Source organism: Stenella coeruleoalba, assembly GCF_951394435.1.
Source record: "Stenella coeruleoalba genome assembly, chromosome: 8".
In the NCBI taxonomy this organism is placed as follows: domain Eukaryota; kingdom Metazoa; phylum Chordata; class Mammalia; order Artiodactyla; family Delphinidae; genus Stenella; species Stenella coeruleoalba.
The window spans coordinates 94266035-94291587 of record NC_137154.1 but is presented as its reverse complement, the minus strand read 5'-3'; the positions used below and the strand labels follow the sequence as shown (position 1 = coordinate 94291587).

Below are 25553 nucleotides of genomic sequence, written 5' to 3'. Positions count from 1 at the left end.
CCCCTGAATGAATTTCCTCTCTTTCAACACCTTTGGTAACATCATTTTCTCGATTTAAAGTCCACAACACTCAATATACTCCGTGGTCACTGAACACTTTTACCTTAAAGTCCACTCTGATCCTGTGGACTCCATCTGCTGGGACTTTTTGCTTTGAACTATTGCCATTGTAAAGAGTGCTGAGGATGTTCAAAGTGCCTGCATTCTCCTGCTTATTGACTGGAGGTGGTTTTTCCTATGGGGATAGAAGATGGATAAAGAACAAATCCACACCCTGCCTGCCTTCACTCTTGCAACAGCAACAGATAATAATGCAAATGACAAATCTTAACAGATCTGGAAAACATGTTTCCAATATAAGTATCCTAGAGAAACAGACAAGTAATCTTCAGGAGAATTTTTTTTTCCATTGAAGCATTTTATTGGCACGTATGTATTTATACCCCTAGAAAACACATCCCAGGCTTTTCCCTCCTGCGTGTCTTCATCTTGCTTCCTCGTGGTCCACGATGCCAGCTGAGGTTGTCAGTACAATGAAACCACACTGACCAGATGGGAGCAGGTTATTCTGCCATTTTTCTAGATCTTGGAGTTGCACACATCAAATCTGGGGCTGATCACTCCACACTTGTGTAACCTGCCTATGAGATTCAAAACAATTTTCCCAGCTCTGTGATCGTCAATGATTTCAGATTTGCCAATGTAACCATGCTTCATCATCACAGTTTGAAACTGGATAGTAACTCTGGAACACGACTTAATAAGAACCTGGCATTTGTCTCTCTTTTCAGCATTGCTGATGCTCTCGAGAGCATCAGCCTGGACGTGCATGCACACCACTATGGGGGCACAGAAAGAACTGGAAAAGTCTTTAAGACCTCTCTCTCCACATAATAAAAATAGTGAGCGATTGTTATAGACAAATACTGCTAACGGACGTTGAGGGGGAAAAAATTATACTCATCAGCCTGCAGCATAAGCATAAGCATGTGGGGCTACAAAGAAGGGGAAAACAACAACGGGAAAAAAAAGAAAAAAAGGGAAGTGAGCTAAAGCCTAAACCTGAAGTTTGCTAATTTTAAGAAATTCCACTGCCATCTACACAGAAGCAGAAATGCAGTTTCACTCAATCACGTAAATGTCAAGGATAAGGCTATTTCCCTACAGAATAGAACACATCTTTGACAAATGGCAGGGAAACAAATCTTTCCTCACCTTTTCTTTAGGCTTTTGTTTTACAGGAATACTGGGGCGAGGAGCCACTTTTTTCTGCTTGCTTTGCTCTGGACCTAAAGAATTCAAAATAAACTGCCGTCAGATGCCACTAAATTGACAGTTAATGCTAAATAGCAATGATGACTCTAGCACTGATTGGCCTGCAAAGAAAGGGGCATTAGAAAAAACAAAAAACCATTTAAACTCTAGGCTTTGAATAGGAAATTAAGACAGTATCTCCAACTTAACTGGTTTTTGCTTCTATTTCTTTATTATTATATAACAGTTAAAAGAGAGCTAATTGGAACTTCCCTGGTGGTCCAGTGGTTAATACTCCACGCTCCCAATGCAGAGGGCCCGGGTTTGATCCGTAGTCAGGGAACTAGATCCCGCATGCATGCCGCAACTAAAAGATCCCTTGGGCCACAACTAAGACCCGGCGCAGCCAAAAAAAAAATTAAATAAATATTTAAAAGAGAGCTAGTTTTCTTGTATCAAAGACTTAACAATATACATTTCAGGTTTCCAAATGCTGTTTAAGATGTCAGTGTCCTGTGCTGGTACTTCCGGTTCAGCAGCTCTTCCTGCTGTCCTCACTCACCTGACTCTGGAGGTGGAGGCTGCTTTTTCTTGGGCTCACTAGGAGTGGTCTTGGGGACTTCTTTTCTCGGTGGTGCTGTGCTGGGGGGCTGTAGGGGGATGGCTGGTGCCGGCTGGGAGACCTGCTTGCTGGACTTCCTGGAAGAGGGCGTGGCCACTTGTTTGGCCTCAGCTCCTGGGGTGGAGGCATTCCCTTCCTCACTCTTGTCCTCCGGAGGCTTCCGCGGAGGTGGCTCACTGTTGCTTTTCTTGGGGGCGGGATCCTCTCTTGCTGACGGGGTAGACTTCTGACTAGAGTCCGCCAAGCTCTTCACAACACTGCTCTCTTTGCTCTCTTTCTTTTCACTGGTCTTAGACTTTTTCTCTTTCTTCTTCACAGCTGGGGGTGGGGGGGAAATGCAAGATTATTTTTCTGTGAGAAAATTTTATTTAAAATATAAGTATAGGAATGTAACAATCTTAGTCTCAGTTTCCTACAGCTAAAGTTGACACTGGAAGACTCAAGAAAGTTAATGCCAAGTTGGCAAGTGAAACAGGTATACTCTTATTACTCTAGGAAATGAAATATAATGTAATTTTTTGTATGAATTAAAAGAAATTTTTCTTATGGAAATATTCAAACATACTCCAAGGTGAAGGGAAGAGTAAAATGAACACTCATGTACCTATCACCCAGCTTCAACAACCAACAGCTCCCTGGGAAACAGCAGTACTTGAAAAAAGGCTAGTATTCTCTTTACACTAGATGTACACAACTATATGACATTAAAGCAGGAAGCATTTGGGGGAAGATCTTTTGACAACACTACCTTTTGCTTGCTTCTGAAGGTAGGCTTTGGAAGGCATCCATTGTAGATTCTGACATTTTCTCATCCTAGAATAATAAGGGATACCATAAAGTAAACTTCATTTAGGAGAGAAGCAATTGAAGCACGTATTAATTCGTCTGCAAGAATCCGTGAACCTTGGGCTTCCCTGGTGGCGCAGTGGTTAAGAACCCACCTGCCAATGCAGCGGACACACGTTAGAGCCCTGGTCCGGGAATATCCCACATGCCGCGGAGCAACTAAGCCCGAGCACCACAACTACTGAGCCCGCGCTCTAGAGCCCACAAGCCACAACTACTGAAGCCCGCGCGCCTAGAGCCTGTGCTCCTCAACAAGAGAAGCCACTGCAATGAGAAGCCCCTGCACCGTGACAGAGTAGCCCCCACTCACCACAGCTAGAGAATGCCTGCGCGCAGCAACAAAGACCCAACGCAGCCAAAAATAAATTAATTAATTAATTTAAAAAAATAAAAAAAGAATCCATGAACCTTTACTCAGGTTCATTTTGAGAGTTGAAAAAAGGACTGCTCATTATTTAAATTCAAGCCTTTAAATCCTTTGATCAACAATTTCACCTATCTTGAGGATCTAAAAGGAGCAAATATCAAATTATTTTTGAAATGGGACTCAAATGTCTTGCAACCCAGTACTGACTAGCGCCACACACAAAACGATCAGTCGTTACTTCTCGCAGTCAAATCAGTTCTGCTCCCTTATGAGATTATTATTCATATAGTAATCTGAATACAAAATGGACTAAAATTACCCGAGTCCTTTGTCTGCCACTACAATGCTACAGGTCTATCTCAGGGCTTTGAGAGATATTTCTATCCTCAGTTTATTGAAACTCAAAACTTAATTTGAAGTTTAATATTGAACTGAATCCACTGCAACCCCTAAATTTAGTGCCATTTTATCTTGCTATCATGTACATTTTTTTGCTGTTCTGTGAATTGTCTCACTTCTTTCCACTAATGGGACTGAGACAAGATTCTTGCTTAAGGCCAGACTAAACCAAAGCACAGAACTTCTCTGTCTCCTAGAAACTGTCTCCCCTTAAGTAAGTAATGCAGCATTTCTCCCAATTATGTTTTATTTAAGTCACTTTCATGTTATTCGTTCATTCAGCAAACATCTACGGATAATATCCATTCCTGGTGCCAGGCACTTGATGAGATACTCAACCACCAAAATTTATTTATGCAATTCTCTTGATCCACTTTAAACAAATTATCCCAGAGAGTAGAAAGTGCATCCACAAACTGACTAGAAAAAGGGAAAAAAGGTAGAGTAATCAAAACTTCCAGGGAATTCCCTGGCGGTCCAGTGGTTAGGACTCGGCGCTTTCACTGCCGTGGCCCGGGTTCGATTCCTGGTTGGGGAACTAAGATTCCGCAAGTAGCGTGCGGGGTGGGGGAAGACTTTCATAGGCATGAAAATATGCTGAGAGTTAGCGAGTGGAGAGACTTATATCACCAATATTTCCTGAATGCCATAAAGATAAAGGTAATTTCAGTTGACCTGATAAATAGCAGGCCTAAACTCATTGGTGATTAAGTAGAAACCCTCCAGAGTTGCACTGATATGGCAGCTCTAGACACACGTGGCTATGTGAATTCAAAATTACAGGGAGTTCCTCAGTCACACCAACCATGTTTCAGGTGCTAAACAGCCATATGGCTAACGGCTACCACACCGACCTGAGCAGATACAGAACATTCACAGCGCTGCACCTGAGGATTTCTGATTTAAGCACAGCCCAAACCCAGCACAGCCCAAAATCCAAGCGTACAACTCATCTTGCAACTTGAGGTGACTTGGTACAACCACACTGGGCATTCGGGCGCATTTTCTCTGTGACAAGCGGGACAGTGGCTGAGACCAGCCCCCCAGAGAGACGCGCACTCACTTGCAGCACTGCTTCTTTATGTTGCGGCCACCAAACTTGGGCTTGTCCAAGCAGTTAGTGCACACACCACAGTCCTCAGGCACCTGGCAGCCGGGACACTGTCCACACCGCCTTGACCGCCGTCCCTTCTTTACTGGAGGTTCCTGCGGCGCCTTGTTTCTGGTGACGGGTTTAATTGGTTTGATGGGCGGAGCAAGAGGTTCGGCGTCTTCTGAGCCAGCAATCGATGACTTGTCTGTTAAAGAAATGTGGCATTAGCTCTGACAGAGTATCTGGCTCCTTCCTGGGAGCAGAGGGGAGATTCTCAAAATCTACTGATGTTAGTATATACATTCAAACGTTGTTTTAATTGAAACTCCAAAAATCAAATTCATTACAATAAAAATATTCACATGCAGAACAGAGAGCCTGTTTTAAATAATTAAATGTTTAAAAATGCCTATAACTTGCAGTTTGATGAAAGCAGAAATCCAAACAATGAAAACAAAATACAGTGTAACCGAAAGTCAAGAACATGAATTGAGGGAGTTCCCTGGTGACCTAGTTGTTAGGATTTGGCACTTTCACTGCAGGGGCCCGGGTTCGATCCCTGGTTGGGGAACATCCTGAAAGCCACGCAGCGTGGCCAAAATACAAAAAATAATTAATTAATGTTTTTAAAAAAAGAAAATATGATTACAAAAAAGAAAGTAAAGAAAGCATTAAAAAAAAAAAAAAGAATATGAATTGAATGCTTCTGAAGACTCTCTAAACCTCTAAATTTCATCTGAGCAGTCACCCATGAGAACGTGCCTCACAGACCTGAAACCACAGGGCCCCCAGCTGCTGTGCTCTGAAATCCAGGGGTACAGAGGCCACAATTACCACAGAGGTTGCTCTCAGGCAGTGACAAGCATGGCAGGGATACTAGGGTAGGCCTGTTCCAGGGAGACACGAGACTCCTCTGACAGTCAATGTTTGCTCAAGGGCTCCCTGACAGCCTTGCCGAGCTTTCTCACACTGCACGGCATCCAGGAAGATTCTGCCCAGCCTTCCTTCCCACTCTCCTTCACTAGGATCAGACTTACAGAGCAGTCTGACAGCTCTCCCAGCCCTTCCTGACTCCCTCCCCATTTTCTCTCTCAGGCATTTCCTCTAATAACACCCTTACACATTTAATCCCCCCACCCTCCGCCATCTGGTTTTTGGAGGACCCAGCCTAACATATAATGCTATGAAGAGCCTACTGGGCACTCCCAGGATGATCAGCAAACAAACCCAGTGTCTGCTCAGACCTCAAGGTTGACATCCCCGACCTACCATCATTTCCCATGGAAGACAAAATCTTTTCTCGTTCTTCCCAAGGTAAGGCACTCAGGGTGGGCATGTCATCAGGAAACACAGCTCGTTTTCGGCCAAGGGCAACAGCAGCTCTTCTGCAGACGTGTTTAATCCGGGGTCCTCGCACAGAGGTCTCCGATGAGTCACTTTCTTGACCCTGAGGAGGAGGCAAGCCAAAAACAAACAATAAAAACCATATGCGTTGAAAATATAATTGAATGAAGCCAAGGTATAGTTGATTAACTTATAGATTCAACACATACAACTCTAGTTATTCCCAGCTGATAGGCCGTATCAATATATAGAAATCACCTACTTCTAAAATTGGCAGACAAGGATTCTAATCAAAAAACAGAAATCAGCTAAGCTTCTATTCCCAATTATACTACTTCTTTAAAATTTTCCTCAAAAAAAAAATCAAGCTGCCAGTCTGCATTATCAAGAAGCTCATTCTCGTGTAAACTGGGCTTACCGAGCCACAGACTATTTCTTGTATTTCCCTGATCAACAGAGAAGTAGGGGGAAATAACCTATACATGGAAGTATAAAAGGCCACGGCTCCAAACAGAAATGTCTCACACTTTGAAGAGCCACGGCTCCTACCACTAGGAGGTTAACCAAAAACATCCAAAATGGTGTCGGAAATAAGTCTCATCATATTCCTGCTAGACCTCTCAACTGGCAGAATTACTAAATGTAAATGTGGCCCTACGCTGAATAACATTAAAACCTAAGTTTGTGGTCATCTTAACCTAACTTGACATGTTGGTATAAACACGCATCTACTACATGACGATGTTTAAAAACAATCTAAAGATTGGCAGGTTTTCTCAGAAAAGACCAGTGCCTAGCTCGCTTTGTTAATTAAAAAAAAGAGGAAAAAAAAGCTCTTCTTTACAAAAATCTGTTTGTCATCATCTTAACTAACTGAATTGTACAGCTTTTCTGTATCACAACTTGAGGCTAAGTGCTTCTCATATGTATTCTGCAGATACCTATTTTCTATTGGTCTGATCACTCACAGCTCAGAGGAAGAGATTCCCCCCGTCCCTGTTTCCTATAGGAAACAACAGTAAAACAATCTGACTGCAAAAATGCATCTTCAAAATTAAGTCACAGATTCCATTACACCAAACCCATTAAGTACAAAACAACTCAGCGTTCAGGGTAATGTGGCCCCACGTACCTTTCAGTCTTGGTTCACCGCTTTCCTACACGTACCAGTCCAGCTATCCCCGTTCCTCAAGTATGCTTTATACTTTTCTATCTCTACCCTACACTGTTTCCTCTCCTTAAAAATTTCTCCCCTATCATTTTCTACCTATCAAAATCCTACCCGTCCGTAAAGGACCACTGCGAATGCCACCATCTTTTCCTGATTCCCATACCTGGATCTAACTGAAACACTCAGCCTAAAACTTGCTCCTAGACGGGGCTCGAGAAACTGTTGATTTTAATGGGCAAGATGGAAAAGAGTACCTGTGCTTTGGGCTGGTCAGTTTGTTTAAGACTCTTACTCTTCTCAATCTTGCAGAGCTGGGCTTTGGCCTTTTTTAGGAGGCTGGCAACCCTCTTGTCAGTCATTGGAAGCTTGTCTGCCTGAGCCAACATGGAGCCTATGGAGGAAGTGGAATGTTTAACAGTGCTAGATGAAGGAGTGGAAAGGCAGAGGGTTTTCTCCTTCTCCAGGGATGGGGCAGTTGGGCCGAGGTCCAAGTTGGTTTTTTCCAGATTTCCTCTCCCTTTCTTTATAAGTATTTTGGTTTTGACAGCTGTTGTATCCCCAAGAGTCACAGAAGCAATATCAGTCCCAGAATCAAGTGATGAAGACTTCTTCCGCCCGGTTGCTTTTTTGGCAGAAGATGAAGTGGCCACATCTTCACCAACAACCTTCTCTTTGGAAACCCTACCCACAGGATACAAAGCAGAGCTACTCTGAATTTCTGATCCCTTTTTCCTTTTCTCTTTCCTGGACTCCCGCTTATTCTCTTTCTCTCTCTCCCGGTCTCTCTCTCTACTCTTGTCCTTCTCCACGCTCTTGTCAGCATCTCGCTCTTTGGACAGCTCCTCAGGGGCTTTGTCTTTATTTCTCCCTCTCTCAGTCTGAGAGCCTGGGGTAAACCAAGGGAAGAGAGGAGTGGGACTACTGGACGAAAATGGCTCTGCCGGAGCACTAGTCTGCTTCCTTGGTCTCTGGTTTTTCTCTGCAGATTCCCCAGACTGAGTCAGGGAGTGAGAAGGAAAAGTAAAAGTTGGGTTTAAGGCACTAGTGGCAAGAGGACTAACAGAAATGCTTAACGAGGAAGAGACAGAAGACGGTGGGGTGAGAGGTGACAGCTCAGAAGTGCTAAGCCTTCCACTTCTTGTCCTCATGGAGTGAGAAGGAGATCTTGGTTCCGATCGAATAGGGCTAAACACTTTTCTTTTCCTTTTCCTGTTAGATACTCCTGAAGAAGATGTTCCAGCAGAAGTTCGATTACTAGGCAAGGTTACAGACTCAAATATCCTAGAGTGAGCCTCACTTGGAGTAAATCGTGGAGCTCTCAGAAGAGGGCTCCTTTTGTGCATATCAAACCTTGTTCCAGAATGGAGTGGCGAAAACAATCGGGCTGAAGCAGCAGTACCAGATGTAGAAAACCCGGACGCGAAGCCGACATCCTCAGGAGTCAGTGGAGGGGGGCGGAAATTATCAAATATTGGTTTGCGAATAAGACCTTCTTTGGCATACTTTGCTGAGGAAAAGTACTGTGGCTCTGACCTAGAGTGCTTTAAAGAAGTCCACCTAAATGTCGGTTCTCGCAAAATAGATTTTCGCTTCCCTTGCATGGGAGCGGCAGAAGTAGGCAAAAATGGTGATGCTAAAGGGATGGTTGGAGGCATGAGCCAAGGTGTGTGGTCAGAGATACTGGAGGCTGGCTGCAGCGGGGGCGGTGGAGTAAGCAGGGGTGGAGGTGGCGAGGAAGAGGTCTGCTGCTGGGGGGCACTTTGTAGGGTGGACAACTTTTTCGTCGTTCTAGATCCAAAACTTCTCTCTGACACTGAATACCTTCTGCTTCTCCTGTCATTACTATCGTTTTCTGGGGACTGGGAAATAGGCAGTGGAGTGTGAACTTCGGGGGTATCGCTCCGCTCTTCAGGAAGTACCTGAATCTCCTCAGAGGCCTGAGAATCTGTGGAGGTATCAACACTGGGGCTACTGGACCGGGAGGAGTCTGAAGACATCTGAGAGGAGTGCTGAGAAGCTGCACTTGATTTTTCGGAAGATCCACAGGACGTGGCACTGAATCTACTATTCGGTGTAGACTCTAGTCGGGCAATTTTAATTGGAGGGTCATAATCCTCATCCTCTATGAACCGCCGAGGAGTTTTAATGATCCTCGAGGAGATGGCACTGACAACAGGCATAATGAACTGTCGGATGTTTTTGACCTGTGTCTTCACCTTTCTTCCTTGCAGCTGAGCTGCTTCTTTCTCAATTTTCTTTTGAGCCCCCTTTTTTGCCCTCTGCAAGAGCTGCTTAGCAATTGTTGCATCTGTCCTTTTAGAAGAAGGAATAATCCTAACCGGCTTAATCCTTCGAGGGCTTTGTCTGACTACTGTCTTATCTTCTTTTGTGAGTGGAGGTGTTCCTTCCTTGTCTTTCCGGACCTTCTGGGGCTTTTCCAGTTCAGAGTTAATGAGGAGACCTGAAGGGGTCTTTATCCTTTCTGTTGATGGAGGCCTTCCTCGCCGGCGTACAATCTGTACCCCCTTCCTTCCTATTTGAAGCTTCCCTGTCTTAAACTTTGACTTGAGAGGAGAGAGTTTACCTGCTCTTAATTTTTTAATCTTTGTGGCTTGCTGAAATGTAGCAGAAGGTGTTCGTTTCATTTTCTTCAGGCTATCTTCTTTGTTTCCCTTTGGTAACTCTGAAATGTCCTTTCCATGCGTTATTTTGAGTTTTACTCCAGGGAAGGTGGGAGGTCTTCCTCTCTTCTTTTCTATACTTTTAGAATCTTTCTTCTTGATCTTATCTCCAGATTTGGTCTCTGATTTATTTAGAGGGGAGAACACAGATGGGTCTGAGAGGAGAGCTGAATTTCGGTCAGAGCCACTTCTAGGTCTCCCGCGAGGTTTTCGAGGACTAGTTTTAACTGTGTATAGAAATTAAACAATGAAGAGCATATATTTAGCTTTGTAGTTTAGGTCTTAACTAAGCTGAATATAATTTAGCACAAGCCATTCTGTACTGAACTCTACCTGGGTCTAATCAGTCAATAAAACATCTTAATTGTGCTTAGTTTCTTTTCACCAAAAACCTGCCTCAAAGAAATCAAGTAAATAACATCCTACCTAAAAGAACACTTAACTACCTTTTTGATAGAAAAACTAAGATAATAAGAGGTTTTCAACTGAGCAATTAATATATAAAACTAATTTTCCTACAACTTTGGGTGAACAAGAAGGTTTTTTCTGAATTAAAAAAAGGTGTGTTTTAAAAAAATCTGTATGAGCTTTTCCATATCGTAGCCACCAAGAGTTAATATCTGAGAACACATTTATAGTAAGTCATCCCATTTTTTAAACTCAGAATTTTGGCTTTAATAAATCTGAACAAGGTGCTCTTCAGTCAACAACATACCAACTCCTATAGGCTACAATAATATACCAACTCCTATAGGCAGCTCAGCTCCCTATATTTTCAATCTGCTTTGCCAAAGTAAGTTTAAAAAGTTTCACTGGGGCTTCCCTGGTGGCGCAGTGGTTGAGAGTCCGCCTGCCGATGCAGGGGACGCGGGTTCGTGCCCCGGTCCGGGAAGATCCCACATGCCGTGGAGCGGCTGGGCCCGTGAGCCATGGCCGCTGAGATTAAAACCTGCGCCTGTGCTCCGCAACGGGAGAGGCCACAACAGTGAGAGGCCCACGTACCGAAAAAAAAAAAAAAAAAGTTTCACTGAAAAGAAAAACATTCATTCATGAGACATCAGAATAAGATCACTGAACTCAGTGGTAGGTGAACTAATCAGTGAAATGACATGAGATGTCCATTAATCTATTCCCCTACCTACAGGTTCTTGAACTAGTTAGTCTCAAATTACAAAAAAGATTTAACCATAATTGATGTCAAGAGCAAGCTGACAATTTAAATCAGATTTCTTCCATTCTAAATAAAAGGAATTTGCCAACTTATAAATCAGCTCAATTTGCTGCTTATCAAGAGACTTCAGAAAAACCACTGTTTTCTAAAAGTCTCTTTTTTTGTTTTTCTTTTTTGGCCATGCTGCACAGCTTGTGGGATCTCAGTTCCCTGACCGGGGATTGAACCCAGGCCCCAGCACTGAAAGCAGTGAAAGCCTGGAATCCTAACCACTAGACCACCTGGGAACTCCCTAAAATTCTTTGTATAGTCTGTACTTTCTTTTCTTTTTAAAGATGTATTCTTTGTTATTGAAGTATAATTGACATACAATACCTATTAGTTCCAGGTGTACAACATAGTGATTTGATTTATATACACCACAGCTTGATCACCACATATAGTCTGTACTTTCTAAATGTATTATGAGTTGCCTCCTCTATCATATCATCTCTTCTCTCGTGACTTTTGAGTGCTTTATATGACTCAACATTCTTCTGAGATTAAAACCTCCCCTAAGAGGCACCAGAAGAGATTTATGCCATTATGATGAACATTTTAGACTATGGAACCAGCTTTCTAACAGAACAGAAATCAACAAAGGTCTTATTGTTGAGCTTTCTAAATATAAATGCTTTCCTCACCAATTAACTTGAAACCTCTCTTAACAGATTAAGATTCACAAATCTGTTCTCAATATATACTGATTACAACGAAAGTAATGGACTAGAAGACAGCAGAGAAACAGTTTCATTTCTTAATAAAGTATACACAGATGGTTTAAAAAAACAAACAAAAAACAACATTTAAGGTACACTGACAGCCAAGAAACAAACTTGAGGAAACCATCAAGAAAGGGTTGTGAATTAACAAAATAAACTCCTACCCAGAAGTACATCACAAGATTCCTTACAATCTTGGTAGACTTGAAGCTGGCTACTCATAGGTCTTTATTAATTCTGAAAACCTCTTCTATCCATCTTTTAAAAAAAGCTCTTGGTGGACAGGGAGAAAAAGCAGAATAGAGAAGAGTCCTGCTCTGCTAACTTCCATAATCCACAACACATTCAAAGAACTCACAAATCAGTCAGAAGTAAACTGCTCATCATGTCTTTTCTGGGCCTCATTTTATTATCTATAAATGAAGGGTTAGACCAGACAATCTCTAACATCACCTGATACGAAGTTTTAAGATTTCATCACATCTTAAAGAGAATATTGCTACTGTCTAAATGGCACAGATACTGGAATACTACTGGCTAAGTCCTCTCAGCTAGAATGGCAATACCACCACCACTTGGGAAAGGAAAAATTGTCAACTTATGTGTTTGAGTTAGATTACTATATAATATATGATGACTCAAATGAAATGCAAATGCTAACAAACATCACAAACTATGTCAAGGACCAAAAGCACAGCTAACAACATCATATTTAACTAGACTGTCTATGCACATAAAATCAAAGACAACCATACAAGAAGTCAGAATGGCAGCGCAGATGGGGAATGTTTTTTTCATCAAAAGATCTATAGCCCTCTCCTATACAGAACAATTCTGCAAGCCATTAAATGTTATTTCCACTGAGGATCATCTTGCAGGAAACTGCTGTTAAGTCTAGAATTTCAAGACATTCTAGATATATTCTTATTGAGAACAATGACAAATATTGCTAATAAATGGAAATACCCATGTCGTTTTTATTTTCTTTATTTTAACAGTTTTTCAAGGATCAGATAAAATAGTTTCATACAGTGCCAACATTTTGTTTTTAGTTCTTTGACAATAGTAGACCAAATTTCATCTGTAAAAAACAATGGCCAAATTATTTCCAAAGTCATATTTACTGCCACACAGTTCAAAATGTGTAAATGTGAGGATGCTGCTCTCAGTAGGTAACCTTCAATTTGCCTACCAGGTTTTGCAAGCATTCCATGGAAATCCAGCCCCCATGCCTCTGGTGGTTCCCATAGAGAAGCATTATCAAGGATAAACCAAAAGCGGCCTGACAGAGAGAGGTCCCTTAAAGAGGTCTAGCTCATAAGCCATTTCCTACTTAGTGTGAGGGAAAGGGAAGGAGGCACCCAAAAAACCCCAGTATTTAAGACCACCCTTTACATGCAGAGAAGGCAAGGGGAAGTCACCAGTCTCTTAACAAACAAAACGTAAAGATGCCATGCATTTAACTGGCCATACCTGAAGGAGACCTTGTGGGACTTCGTACTCTGACTTCTTCATCTGAGCCAAAACCTAAGAACTGCTCATCCTATAACAAAGGAAAATTATTTTAAAATCAGGAAAAAGACAACAAAAAAAACATGAATCTGAACATATCCCAGAGAAATGCCCAGAGGAGACACAAATGAATTTGGAAAATTTAGCCTCTATGTATTACTCATCATCATTCATATGGATATTATTATAAAATAACTTAATACTGAAATAAATGGACCCAGCCATATGGCTTCATTACAGACAATAGGAGCTGTGTAGTAATTGAACAATGCATTGATAAGTCACCTTTGGTGCACAGTACATAGGGGACAGTCCTAAATTTCAAACTATAGATACAGCCCAAAACAATTAAAGAATGACTTTAATTCAAGTAAGCAAATCAGTACAATGGCAGAAATATACAGCCCCAATAAAACAAATACCTTTTCAACAGGTAGTTAAGTCTACAGACACATAAGGAATAATCTACAATATCATAATCTCTTGTCTACTAAATATTAATAGAGACTGAAATTGCCATTATCGTCAGTTCCTTAACTCAGGAACTGACATTTAGATGTGATTTCTATACATTTGAGATCCAGAGATTCTCAACATGCATTTTATGGCATCATTTTTAAATGCCCTGTGATAAGAGACTTAATGGTGGGCAGCAGCATTTGTGAAAGGGATGATGAATTGACTACACCAATTCAAGAATGCATCCAAGAATAACTGAAGGAACCATCTTATTTTCAGTCATACTGAGAAAAGGCAAAAACTTCTCTTTACCTCTAACTTTTAACCTGCCTTTTGAGAAAATACTAAGGATTTAAACGATTTTGAACAAATTGTCAAGAAATATGGTCTATTTAAACAACCTGATTAATAGAAATTCACCGATTCAGAAGCTAAGAGTTTTCTACAAAGAGATAAGAATTTCAGATGCCAGAAACAAAATCCACATAAAATAAGAACAAAATAAGGAATTATAGACAGATTTTCTTGTACCTCCAATTTATACTGATAATCCCCAAACTAAGTTCCAACAGTTAAAGCCCCCCAATTGTAGAGGGGGCCACTTCATCCTCTCGTTTGTCGGCACGCGCCACCACTGAAGAGAGGGAAGGGCTTGTCTGAGGTCTCAATTCTTTTATTTATTGGAGCGTTTTAAGGAATAAATGGAATAATTTATGTAAGTTATGTAATTTATGTAAAATCATTCATAAAACTATAATGTGGTATCCATATTGTAGTTCTTATTATTGATGTGGTTTTAGAAGCTGAAGTTCTGAAGGGCCAAATGACTTGCCCAAGATCATACAGTTATTTGCAAATAATTTCCTACCATAATGGCTACAATCTAAAACTATAAATAAATATGTAAAGGAATCCAATAAGTCACCCAGAGTACAAAATACCCTATTCTTTCAGCTACTATTAAAGTAACATGACACCCATTTTCAAATCCTTAAAGTTTCTGATTTAATTCATTCTTTCCCTGCATTATCCTTATGGAACAACTGCTAATCTATGCATTTCACAAAGACATCTGAGGATTTCCTAACGCTTGCCAGGGGACTACATTGCTAAATGCGTAAGTTCTATGCTCCAAGTGTTGCAATGAGAGAGTTCTAGCAACTATACATACAATAGCCAACAGGTAAAGTAACCAACAGCTGAAGTAATGAAAAATGTTTAATCTTTAAAAGAAACATAAGAGATCCACATTGCTATGTTTATTATCAGCAACCTTAGTGAGTCACTTTTCTATATTTCTAACTTTCACAATATGTAGCTGTACAACCCTAATTCAGTGTGCTCCAAAAGAGTACTACTGAGCTGTCAAGCAGTAATTTAACTAACTCTGCCAATGTTTAAAGTTTCCAAGTACTTTCCAAAATGACAGAAGGCATTAACTCTTTCTTCGTGGTCTTGTAGTTGGAATAAGAAAAGAATGACTTGACTTCCACCCAAGAGCTTTCTTTTTACTTCAAATATAGACTGACTTCTCGAAGCATGCTTAAAAAAATAAGCACCCATTGTTTAAACAATCCAGACAGTTTAGCCAAAAACAAAAGCCATCATTGTTATGTTAAAGAGTTCTGGTCAGCTAACTCTGAACTTCCAATTCCACGTAAAAGTCCCCCAAAATCTAAGGAAAACCAAGCTGAGAAAGCACTGGGGGAAAAAATGCTGCAAGAAGGCGCTACAAATGAAGTCCTTTTTGCCTCTCCTGTCGCTCTCATCACCCCCTTTAAACACACGGGGTTCCTGGAAGATGCAGTAAACAAGGTAACAGTGCTTAGCTTCCCAGGGATTTAGGCTTGCGTAGAAATCAAAAGACTAAGTCAAAATGTCTACAAAAAAAGGTAACAAGAGAAGCTGCAATTAAATCCATGTTTGGCACTATGGCATCATAAGCCTGGACACTCGTGAAGAGAGGAAACAGAAGACCCCACGCTACACAGGATGAAGTATTCCTGGAAACTGGGCCCAAACAGCCATCCATACTTTTCCTTTCACTCTGGCTTCCTCTGATGAGCACAGCACTCCAAGACAAACTATAGGCAAGAGGCAACAAACCTATTCCTTCTGGATAATGATGTCACTAGATCGTCAAGATTTTACCCTTTTCTTACCTCCAAAGATAGAAAAATATCCTTGCCGAGTTGAGCACCATAAAATACTGTTGGACCATATTTAGCTTCCGGAGATTAGGAATGCAATGAAGCTAATGTTGTTTCCCAAGTGAAAGCTAATTCTAAAATAATACATGTGTGGAATTTCTTTATTATCCCTACCCCTACCTCTAGGGGTTATTTGAGAACTTCCAAACATACGTTTACTAGCAAATTCTACGTTACCCATAAATATCTTAACATTTGATTTTTATTTTAATGGCAGAATTTTAATCCTTTAGTGGCTATTATATTTGTGATGAAGCAACAGGAATATGTTTTCCACAAGTGAATCTAAGTGAACCCAAAGTATTACAGACAATGATGTTTACAGATAAAATGTAATGACGAAGGTATTTTAGAAAAATACATGAAGTTCTGTATTTCAAGGAATTATGTACTGCTAGGACAACTCTGCAAACAAAACACTATTTCTTTTACTTGTCCATTCATTCAAAAACCATTTATATGCTATCTGTTCCCAATGCAAAGGTAAGTAGTAAGACATGATCCTGCTCCCAAGAAGTAGCTAAAGCAGACAGGCAGGTGCACAATCTCAGCCTTCCTTTAGAAAGCCAAAATCCCTTAAAAAGTCGGTGAAGGAGGGCTTCCCTGGTGGCGCAGTGGTTGAGTGTCCGCCTGCCGATGCAGGGGACACGGGTTCGTGCCCCGGTCCGGGAAGATCCCACATGCCGCGGAGCGGCTGGGCCCGCGAGCCATGACCACTCAGCCTGCGCGTCCGGAGCCTGTGTTCCGCAACGGGAAAGGCCACAACAGTGAGAGGCCCGTGTACCGCAAAAAAAAAAAAAAAAAAAAAAAAAAGTCGGTGAAGGATAAATTACTACGTAATTCATATTCTGGAATAAAAAACTGGCTTAAATCTTGGAATAGTTCATTCTTCCACTTGTATTTGTATTAGGTTCATGGAGAAATAGTCAACAAATCTCAAAATTCTTCCAAAGGATGGCAATGTCTATCTCCATGCCTCAGTATTGTACTAGGCACCACTCCAGCATTAGAAATCTGAGAGAGTTTAAGTAATCGAGACCTAAATCATCTGCAGTGATTAGATGCGACACAGTTCCTAGTAATACCAGTGATCTGATAAACTTGCAACTGAGAAAGTCAATGCCTTTTCCTTCCTACCCCCAACTAAAATAGATTTTAGCTCCTCCCGTAAGTTCTTCCCAATTTAGTCAGAGCAGAAACCATTCACCTGGAGTTCTTCACCTCCCAATCTAATGTGGAGGTTCCAAAGCTATTTTGAAAACTCTTCTATTAAACAAGCTTGGCCACACCTGGCCTTTGATGAATAAGGCCTAGGATAACCTCTCATAACCTTCTTTCTTTTCTAGCAAGAGACTCAGCACTTCAGAGCACTGAATTAGATGGTAAGTACCTTAGCATTCTTCTGTCTCCAAAATGGTTAGTCTTTAGAGTTAAAAAAAAAAATCAAATTTCTTCACCTACAGAGGTTTATTGATGAAATCAACTGAAAATAACATCAAAAACCATAGACAGTATCAAAAGCACCCGATACGTAATTGTTTGAAATTCTTTGTTTTGAAGGCTTATAATTTTTGGTATCATCATATATGGTTCCATCATATGAGGAGGCCACAGAACTAAGAAAATTACTAAGAACAACTAAAGAAGACGAAGAAACGTCAAGGAGGCATATTGTGCATCTCAGTAGCTCTAGTTAAAGAAGAGTAACACTTCTCCTTTGGGAATTTATTCCAGTTAGCTACACTGCTGCTGGCACATTTCTCTGAGTGTCTATCGCTACAAGCTCTAAAATAACAAGGGCTTGGGAATTCCCTGGTGGTTCAGTGGTTAGGACTCTGTGCTTTCACTGCTAAGGGCCTGCATTCGATCTCTGGTTGGGGAACTAAGATCCCACAACCTGGGCAGTGTGGCCAAAAAGATAAATAAATTTAAAAAATAAAATACCAAGGTCTTAGCGCTGCATTTTAAAGACATACATAATCACCAGTACTTAATTAGCATAATGGATAAAGAATGTGTTTACAAGTTTGTCTCCTTCTCTAGAGCACTCACTCTTTAAAGACAGGGAAAGTTTACTTATTCATTGTTGTATTTTAGTATCTGGCACAAATTTAGAGTAATAAATGTTTGTAAAATGAAAATAAAGGAAATGCAGTACACTGTTTAAAAAACATTACGTGGTAATAGCACAGTAGCATAAAATACTGGTGCACTCGAAAGAATTAGACAATAAGATTCTTCTTTTAAGAATTCATAGGGAGGGGTCTTCCCTGGTGGCAGTGGTTAAGAATCCGCCTGCCAGTGCAGGGGACATGGATTTGAGCCCTGGTCCAGGAAGATCCCATGTGCTACGGAGCAACTAAGCCTGTGCACCACAACTACTGAGCCCACGTGCCACAACTACTGAAGCCAGCACGCCTAGAACCCGTGCTCCGCAACAAGAGAAGCCTGGCAATGAGAAGCCCACACACTGCAACCAAGAGTAGCCTCTGCTCGCAGCAACTAGAGAAAGCCCTGGCACAGCAACGAAGACCCAACACAGCCAAAAATAAATAAATTAATTAATTTAAAAAAAACACAAAAACTAATGGAATGCAGTGTGTTTCCTGCTATGCCAGAGGAATACACATGCCAGAGAAATGAATATGGAAGCACAGCAGAAAGGTGACTAACCCAGTCAAGGAGAAAGAGTCAGGAAAGCCACTGCAGAAAGGGTGAAAGCTTACTCAAACTTCTAAAGGATGGTAAATTAGGGTTGAAGGGAGATATTTCAGGCAGAGAGAATAACACATACAAAGGCACAGAGATACAAAAGAGCATGGCATGGAGTGAAATTACAGACAGTTCAGTAGGGCTGAGGCCCTAGCTGATGTGGGAAAGGAGCATAAGATATTTAGGAGGAAAAAAGGCAGAGGCAGATCATGAAAGGCCTTAAATGCCTTTCTGAGTTTGAAGTTTATCTTCAAGGAAGTGTGGGCCTCATCCTGAGGGCTACAGCTCATCAGTAACACTTTCGGGCAGGAGAGAAGCATGATTAGATTTATATTTTCAAAAGATCACTATGACAGCAGTGGGGAAGTAGAGACTGCCTTTAAAACCAGAGGCAGTAAGAACAGCTATAAAATGACTGCAGTGGCAATGGGGATTAAGGAAAAGGGCAGATTCCATAGACAGTTAGGAGGCAAAATGAACAAGGTTTCAATATAAAGGGTTCAGGGGATGGAAAGAATCAGTAAAGACTTGCAGGTGTTGGGCTTAGGTTGATTAGGTTTATGGTGATATATTTATAAGACTGGGAAAAAAGAAAGAAGAGAGGTTTCTAGGAGCAGGAGGGAAATCAGTTTAGACGCATGAATCTGAAATGTCTGTCCAAGTTGTAAGATACAATGATCTGGAGAAAACGCATCTGATTCAATGAATTTATGAATGCTGAAACTGTGTATATAAACAGTCACCCAGGGAGAGAATACAGAGAAAAAGAGGATACACGGCAGATCCCCAGGGAATACCCACACTTCACGTACAGGGGAAAGGGACGCTAAGGGGGGAGATAGAGATGGAATGGCCAAGGAGACAGATCATGTATCTAAGTACAGAACAGTCAAGGGAAGAATACGCATCAAGAGATGGCCAAGTTGGGGAGGGATACAAAAGGATTTTGTACAGAGGATACCAAAACTGGGAGGTCACCTATGACCTTACCAAGAGCAACTTCAAGGCAGTGTTAGAGGCAGGAGGAACCAAAGCACAGTGGGTCAAGGTGTGATTAAAAAGTGACAAAAATGGAAGTCAGTATTGACCACTTTTTTGGAAAAGCTCAATTACATGGGAAAGGACACGATGGGCACAACGTAAGAAAAGATTTGCCTGGGGGGATTACTTATTTGTTTGTTTGTTTGTTTATTGGCCGCACCGCACAGCATGTGGGATCTTAGTTTCCCCACAGTGTGGAGTCTTAACCACTGGACAGCCAGGGAAGTCCAGGACTTTTTTTTTTTTTGCGGTACGCGGGCCTCTCACTGTTGTGGCTTCTCCCATTGCGGAGCACAGGCTCCGGACGCGCAGGCTCAGCGGCCGTGGCTCACAGGCCCAGCCGCTCCGCGGCATGTGGGATCCTCCCGGACCGGGGCACGAACCCGTGTACCCTGCATCAGCAGGTGGACTCTCAACCACTGCGCCACCAGGGAAGCCCCAGGACTACTTTTTGAATTGAATGTGTTTACATGCTGAAAGAGAACACAGCAGCCAGGAAGAGACTGAAAATTCTCAACAGCAAATCGCTAATAAATGGGAAAGGGATGGGGAGGAGGGGTTGGCACTGAAAGAGAATGAAGACAAAGTGCAACGGAAGGGAGCTCTCTATCAGAAAAGGGGCTAAGCGTGCATTTAGTTGCAGACAAGCTGATAGGCAGGAGTTAAGCTTAGAGAGTTTGCTGAAATCACAGGCAAAACTCTGTTTATATGGGCATCTGCCAGACGAGAGACACAGATTTCTTCAGATTCTCAAAGAAAAAAAGCAGCTCACAACCTACAAAAGTTTTTTAGACCGTAGCTCTAAAGGAAATAAATCATGGACAATGGCTGATTAAGAATAAATGGGAGGGCTTCCCTGGTGGCGCGGTGGTTAAGAATCTGCCTGACAGTGCAGGGGACACAGGTTCGAGCCCTGGTCTGGGAAGATCCCACATGCCGCGGAGCAACTAAGCCCATGCACCACAACTACTGAGCCTGTGCTCTAGAGCCCGCGAGCCAAAACTACTGAGCCCACATGCCACAACTACTGAAGCCCGCGTGCCTAGAGCCCATGCTCCGCAACTAGAGAAGCCACCACACTGCAACAAAGAGTAGCCCCGCTCACCGCAACTAGAGAAAACCCGCGTGCAGCAACGAAGACCCAACGCAGCCAAAATAAATAAATTATTTATTTATTTAAAAAAAAAAGAATTTAAAAAAAAAAGAATAAATGGGGGGGGAACTTCCCTGGTGGTCCAGCGGTTAAGACTCCACGCTCCCAGTGTAGGGGGCCCAGGTTTGATCCCTGGTCAGGGAATTAGATCCCGCATGCCACAACTAAAGATCCCCACAGAGATCCCACATGCTGCAACAAAGATCCCCAGTGCCACAACTAAGACCCGGTGCAGCCAAATCAATCAATCAATCGATCAATATTTTTTTAAAAAAAGAATAAATGGGAGGGGGTAATGGGGAGAAGTGGGAAATCAGATGCAAAAATTGATAAAAATTGATTTGGTTGGAAAGGGGTAGCCACAGCAGGGCCAAGATCGAAGACAAATAAAGTATCAGAACCTTGTTAATTCTAGGATGGTATGGTCAAAGCTCATCCAATACACAGCAGGAGCTACCTTTGGGTCTCGAATGTAGACAAGGCATAACTCTGAAGTTTGAAGTTTATTCTAGATACATACATATGAAAGTAGAGTAGGAAAGAGACTGAATAACTGGAGAGCAGATAGCAGCCTACAGTCAAAATTCAAATGGGACTGGCATTCAATCACTCCAGCAAGTATTTACTGAGTGTTGCCAGGCACTGTTTTAGACTACACAGGTGAAGAACTGACAGAATTCCTGCCCCATGAGAAAATAACCATGTAACAAATAAAGAACGCAATGAGGGCGTGAAGGATTGATGGGGGTTACCTGTGAGGGCTGTTTTCACTAGGGTGGTCAGAAAAGGCTTCTGACCTTGGCAAACTGTGGGCCACAGGCCAAATCTGGACTGCCACCTGGTTTGTTCAGTCCATGAACTAAGAATGGTTTTTAACATTTTTAAATGGTTAAAAAAATCCAAAGAAGAATATTTTATGCACATGAAAGTTATAAGAAATTCAAATTTCAGTGTGCATAAATAAAGTTTTATTGGCACACAGCCCCATGTGTCATCATTTCTGTATTGTCTATGGCTGCTCCTGGACCACAACAGCAGGGGGGAGTCGTTGCGACAGAGACCATCTGGCCCTTTGCAGAAAAAAGTGGCTGAACCCAGATTTAGACCTAAATGATGAGAAAAAGACAGACATATAAAGATCTAGGTGGCATAGTATTCTAGCTAGATAGTAAGTGCAAAGGCCCAGAGACAGCAACGAGCATGGCATGTATGACAGACCAAAAGGCCAGTGTGGCCGTGCAGCAGAATGAGTGAGATGAGAAGAGGTGGTGCTGGAAGAAGCAGACCTGACCAGAGGCCAGATCATGTACGGCTTTGCCAGACAGGGTAAGAAATCTGGATTTATCCAAGCAGTGGGGAGAAGGGAGATGCGGGAGAGATACCAACATGTTTAAAGTGAGGGAATGGTAAGATCTGACTGATTTACACATGGAATCTACAGTTGCTCTGTGAAGAACAAACTTCACTGAGGTAAGAACACAAGCAGGGAGATAAGGGAATAGTCCAACCAAAAGATTATAATGGGCAAGTGTGGAGTTTTGGTAGGAGAATTAATAAGAGGAAGTTGGATTTAAGGTATTCTGGAGGTAGTACAGACAGAATTTGCTGATGGGTTATTTGGAATGTGAATATAGAGAGAAATCAAGGATAACTCTCAAATTTTAGGCCTGAGCTATTGGGTAAAGGGCAGAGTCATTCTGAAACAAGGAGAAAGGAGAAAATCAAGACTTTCTGGACATGGGAAGTGTAAGATACCTACTAAATATCCAAGTGCTTCAATGCATATCTGTTTCCTTGTCTGGGAATAGCAGTGGCTACCTCAGCAGGTGGGCAAGATTAGGTGAGATGATACATGAGAAGCACTGAGAATACTGCCTGACCCACAACACTCGATAAACACTCAACATGCTTATTATTATTACGCAAATGGAACGTCAAATAGGCAGCTGGAAATACAAGCCTGGGACTCAAAGAAGTAGTCAAGGTTTAGAGACAAAGATTTAGGAGTCCTCAGCGTACAGATGAGGCCTGGATGAGGTCACCGAGGACAAGTGCACAGATAGAGAAGGTGGCCAAAGGCAGACTCTTAGGTGACGCCAGCATTCAGGGGAGTTAAGCAGAGGAAGGAAGCCATACAGAATACTGAACATTAATAACCAATGAGTTAAGAAAAAAGCAGATGAGTGTAGTGTTACAGAATCCAAGAAAAGAGTGTTTCAAGAAGGGAGTGGTCACCTGGTTCAAATGCTGCCCAAAGGTTGAACAGGAGGAGGACTGAGAATTATCTATTCAATCTGGCAAGAGAGAGGCCCTTGAGGATTTTGATAAGAGCAATTTCCTAGAGTCGTGGGGATAAAAGCCCAATTGCAGGGGTTGAGGAGTGGCTGAGAGGTGAGAAAGTGGCACCTGCAATTACATACTGCACTTTCAAGGAGTTCTGTTGTGAAAGGGAGCAGAAAATTGGGTAGTAGCTGGGGGAGGACCTGGGGTCAAGGGTTTTTTAAAACAAGGATTATATTAAGACAGTTTTATATGTTGATGAGAGAGAAACTGGTGATGCAGGAGAGAGGGGGAATAACTGCAGGAATGACCCTGAGTAGATGAGAGGGGATGGAATCCAGAGTACAAGTGGAGAGTGGCACTTCTTCAGTTGTAGAAGGCAGTAAAGGATGTGCTAGTGCTTAAGTTCCCTTTTAACAGGAAGGGGAAAGCTATTAAATACCCTGGGAGTGGGCTTCCCTGGTGGCGCAGTGCTTGAGAGTCCGCCTGCCAATGCAGGGGACGCGGGTTCGTGCCCCGGTCCGGGAAGATCCCACATGCCGCGGAGCGGCTGGGCCCGTGAGCCATGGCCGCTGAGCCTGCGCATCCAGAGCCTGTGCTCCGCAACGGGAGAGGCCACAACCGTGAGAGGCCCGCATACCGCAAAAAAAAAAAAAAAATACCCTGGGCGTACTTTAAATATCTTGATTCATATCTTGATTCACATATTACACCTGGTATAACTGACTCTCAAGAATCAGTAAATCAGTAAATGAAGACTACTATTTGAATTGCTCCCAAGAACAGTTCTGTTAATATTAGTTTTGAGAGCTTTCTTTGGCCTTCAAATTACCAACTTCCAAAGTATCTTGCAAGGTATTATAATTTTAGTATTTATATTCATGCTATATTTTAAGCCGAGCTCAGTAAAGAGAAATCAGACAGTAAGTTCCATGAGGGAAGGGGGGAAGGGACCTGTTCAATGCTAATGCCCCAATACTTGGTCATCTGCCTGGTACATAAAAGATGTTCTTTGAAAAACAGATTAGATTTCCAGTCACCGTTTCTTACTCTGTAGAGTGCTATGTTTATGAATGCCATTTAGGAGGAAGATGAGCCTCTTTGCAAGCAGTTTTTCACCATTTGTAAAAGAAAAAAAGATAGTGACACCTGTAAATCATTTCCAAAAAGTGAATTTAACAATGGTGTTTTTGAATTTATAAGAAGGGAAAAGAATAAAATACTCAAGCATAGTCCATTACACAGATATCAGGAGACAAACTTCTTAAGCCAAGATGGTTTCTGAAATCCAAGCAGTCTAGAAATGTACACAGTTACTGAACTGACATCATAGTCTCTTGTCAACAGAATGGCAGGGACAGGGCCAAGGCCAGATTCTCTCTGGCTACTGGTGCCTCAAAGAGAACTGTGGCTGTTTGAATGCAAAACAGATAGGAAGAGATTTACACTGTTTTAAATATGATCTCTGCCTGATACTGAGAAATGTTAACCCCCAAAGCCACCTAGGATTAAAGAGTGCAAAGACAGTAACACAATGTTCTTCAATAACAATAGTTGGTAAAATTTTCACCCACACAAGAATGAAATTGTTTTCAAATATTTAATTCAATTCTACCTAGCAACTCTCACCTAAGAAATACAAATGATACCCACTTTGTAATTAAAGAAAGAAGTAGTTCCTCATCCTCACTCCATTATCAACAAGAGCAAGAAGCAAAGATGCTCAAAACAGCTAAACAAATGAGACAGGTGAACTCCACCCATCCTGCTCCGGAAAAAGAGGTCGACAAAAAGAAGCTCATTGTCTTAAAAAAAAAAAAAAAAAAAAAGGCAAAATGAATGCACTACATCAGATAGTAAGCTATACAGATTCTTGGCAATGCCCCAAATCACTTCACACGACCTTAAAAAACAAACAAACAAACAAAAATCAGGACTTCCAAACTCCTAGGTTCCAAGTCTGAACTGGTTTATCTACTTGCTGAAGCAAAAGAAATAAGCCCACTTATATACTGTAGAAATTAATCAGCACAATGACAGGGTTTATTCGTCTCTGTTTAACAGGAAAGTACCACAAAATGACCAGATCCACTTGAATAGGCTGGAAAAATTAAACAAACACCAACACTGTTTTCAGAGATGGTTCTTTTTATTACAAGAGGTTTTGGTCCTCCATATGCCAACTTTCAGCAGTTAACTTCATTTTGAGCTATATGTTCATTCAACTACAAGTTTCTATTATAAAATTTGTAGTTCTTTCTTCCAGCTTGTTCTGATCTTGCTGCAAAAGTCAGGTTGCATCTTTCCTTCTGGGCTGTCGAATGATCAACAGCAACTAAAGTAACATTGAGAAATTCACAACTTTCTTTCCTCTAAAGGTAAAAAGAGTTATCTCTCCAAAAAGCCAGTTTTCTGAAGGAGCAAAGTGAAGTTACATGACAAAAGTAAATAATCCCTTTGGCAAAACAACAAAGCTA

At 41.7% G+C, this 25553-nt stretch overlaps 1 protein-coding gene and 1 pseudogene across 8 annotated transcripts in view; both read right to left on the bottom strand.

Moving 5' to 3' along the window:
* The window catches only part of KMT2A (lysine methyltransferase 2A), a 76346-nt gene that overhangs the window by 36758 nt on the left and 14035 nt on the right, over positions 1-25553 (bottom strand). For all 7 annotated transcript variants that reach the window (XM_079929788.1, XM_079929792.1, XM_079929790.1 and 4 more), the window contains 8 exons: positions 13183-13252; positions 7351-10004; positions 5851-6028; positions 4552-4786; positions 2625-2689; positions 1817-2194; positions 1216-1289; positions 104-235 (listed from right to left, as the gene is read on the bottom strand). In XM_079929788.1, coding sequence (XP_079785914.1) covers positions 104-235; positions 1216-1289; positions 1817-2194; positions 2625-2689; positions 4552-4786; positions 5851-6028; positions 7351-10004; positions 13183-13252 — 3786 coding nt within the window. The remainder of the gene's footprint in view (positions 1-103; positions 236-1215; positions 1290-1816; positions 2195-2624; positions 2690-4551; positions 4787-5850; positions 6029-7350; positions 10005-13182; positions 13253-25553) is intronic.
* LOC307190564 (small ribosomal subunit protein uS8-like) lies at positions 143-1152 on the bottom strand (annotated as a pseudogene). Its single transcript has one exon. The product of its transcript is annotated as a small ribosomal subunit protein uS8-like (transcript).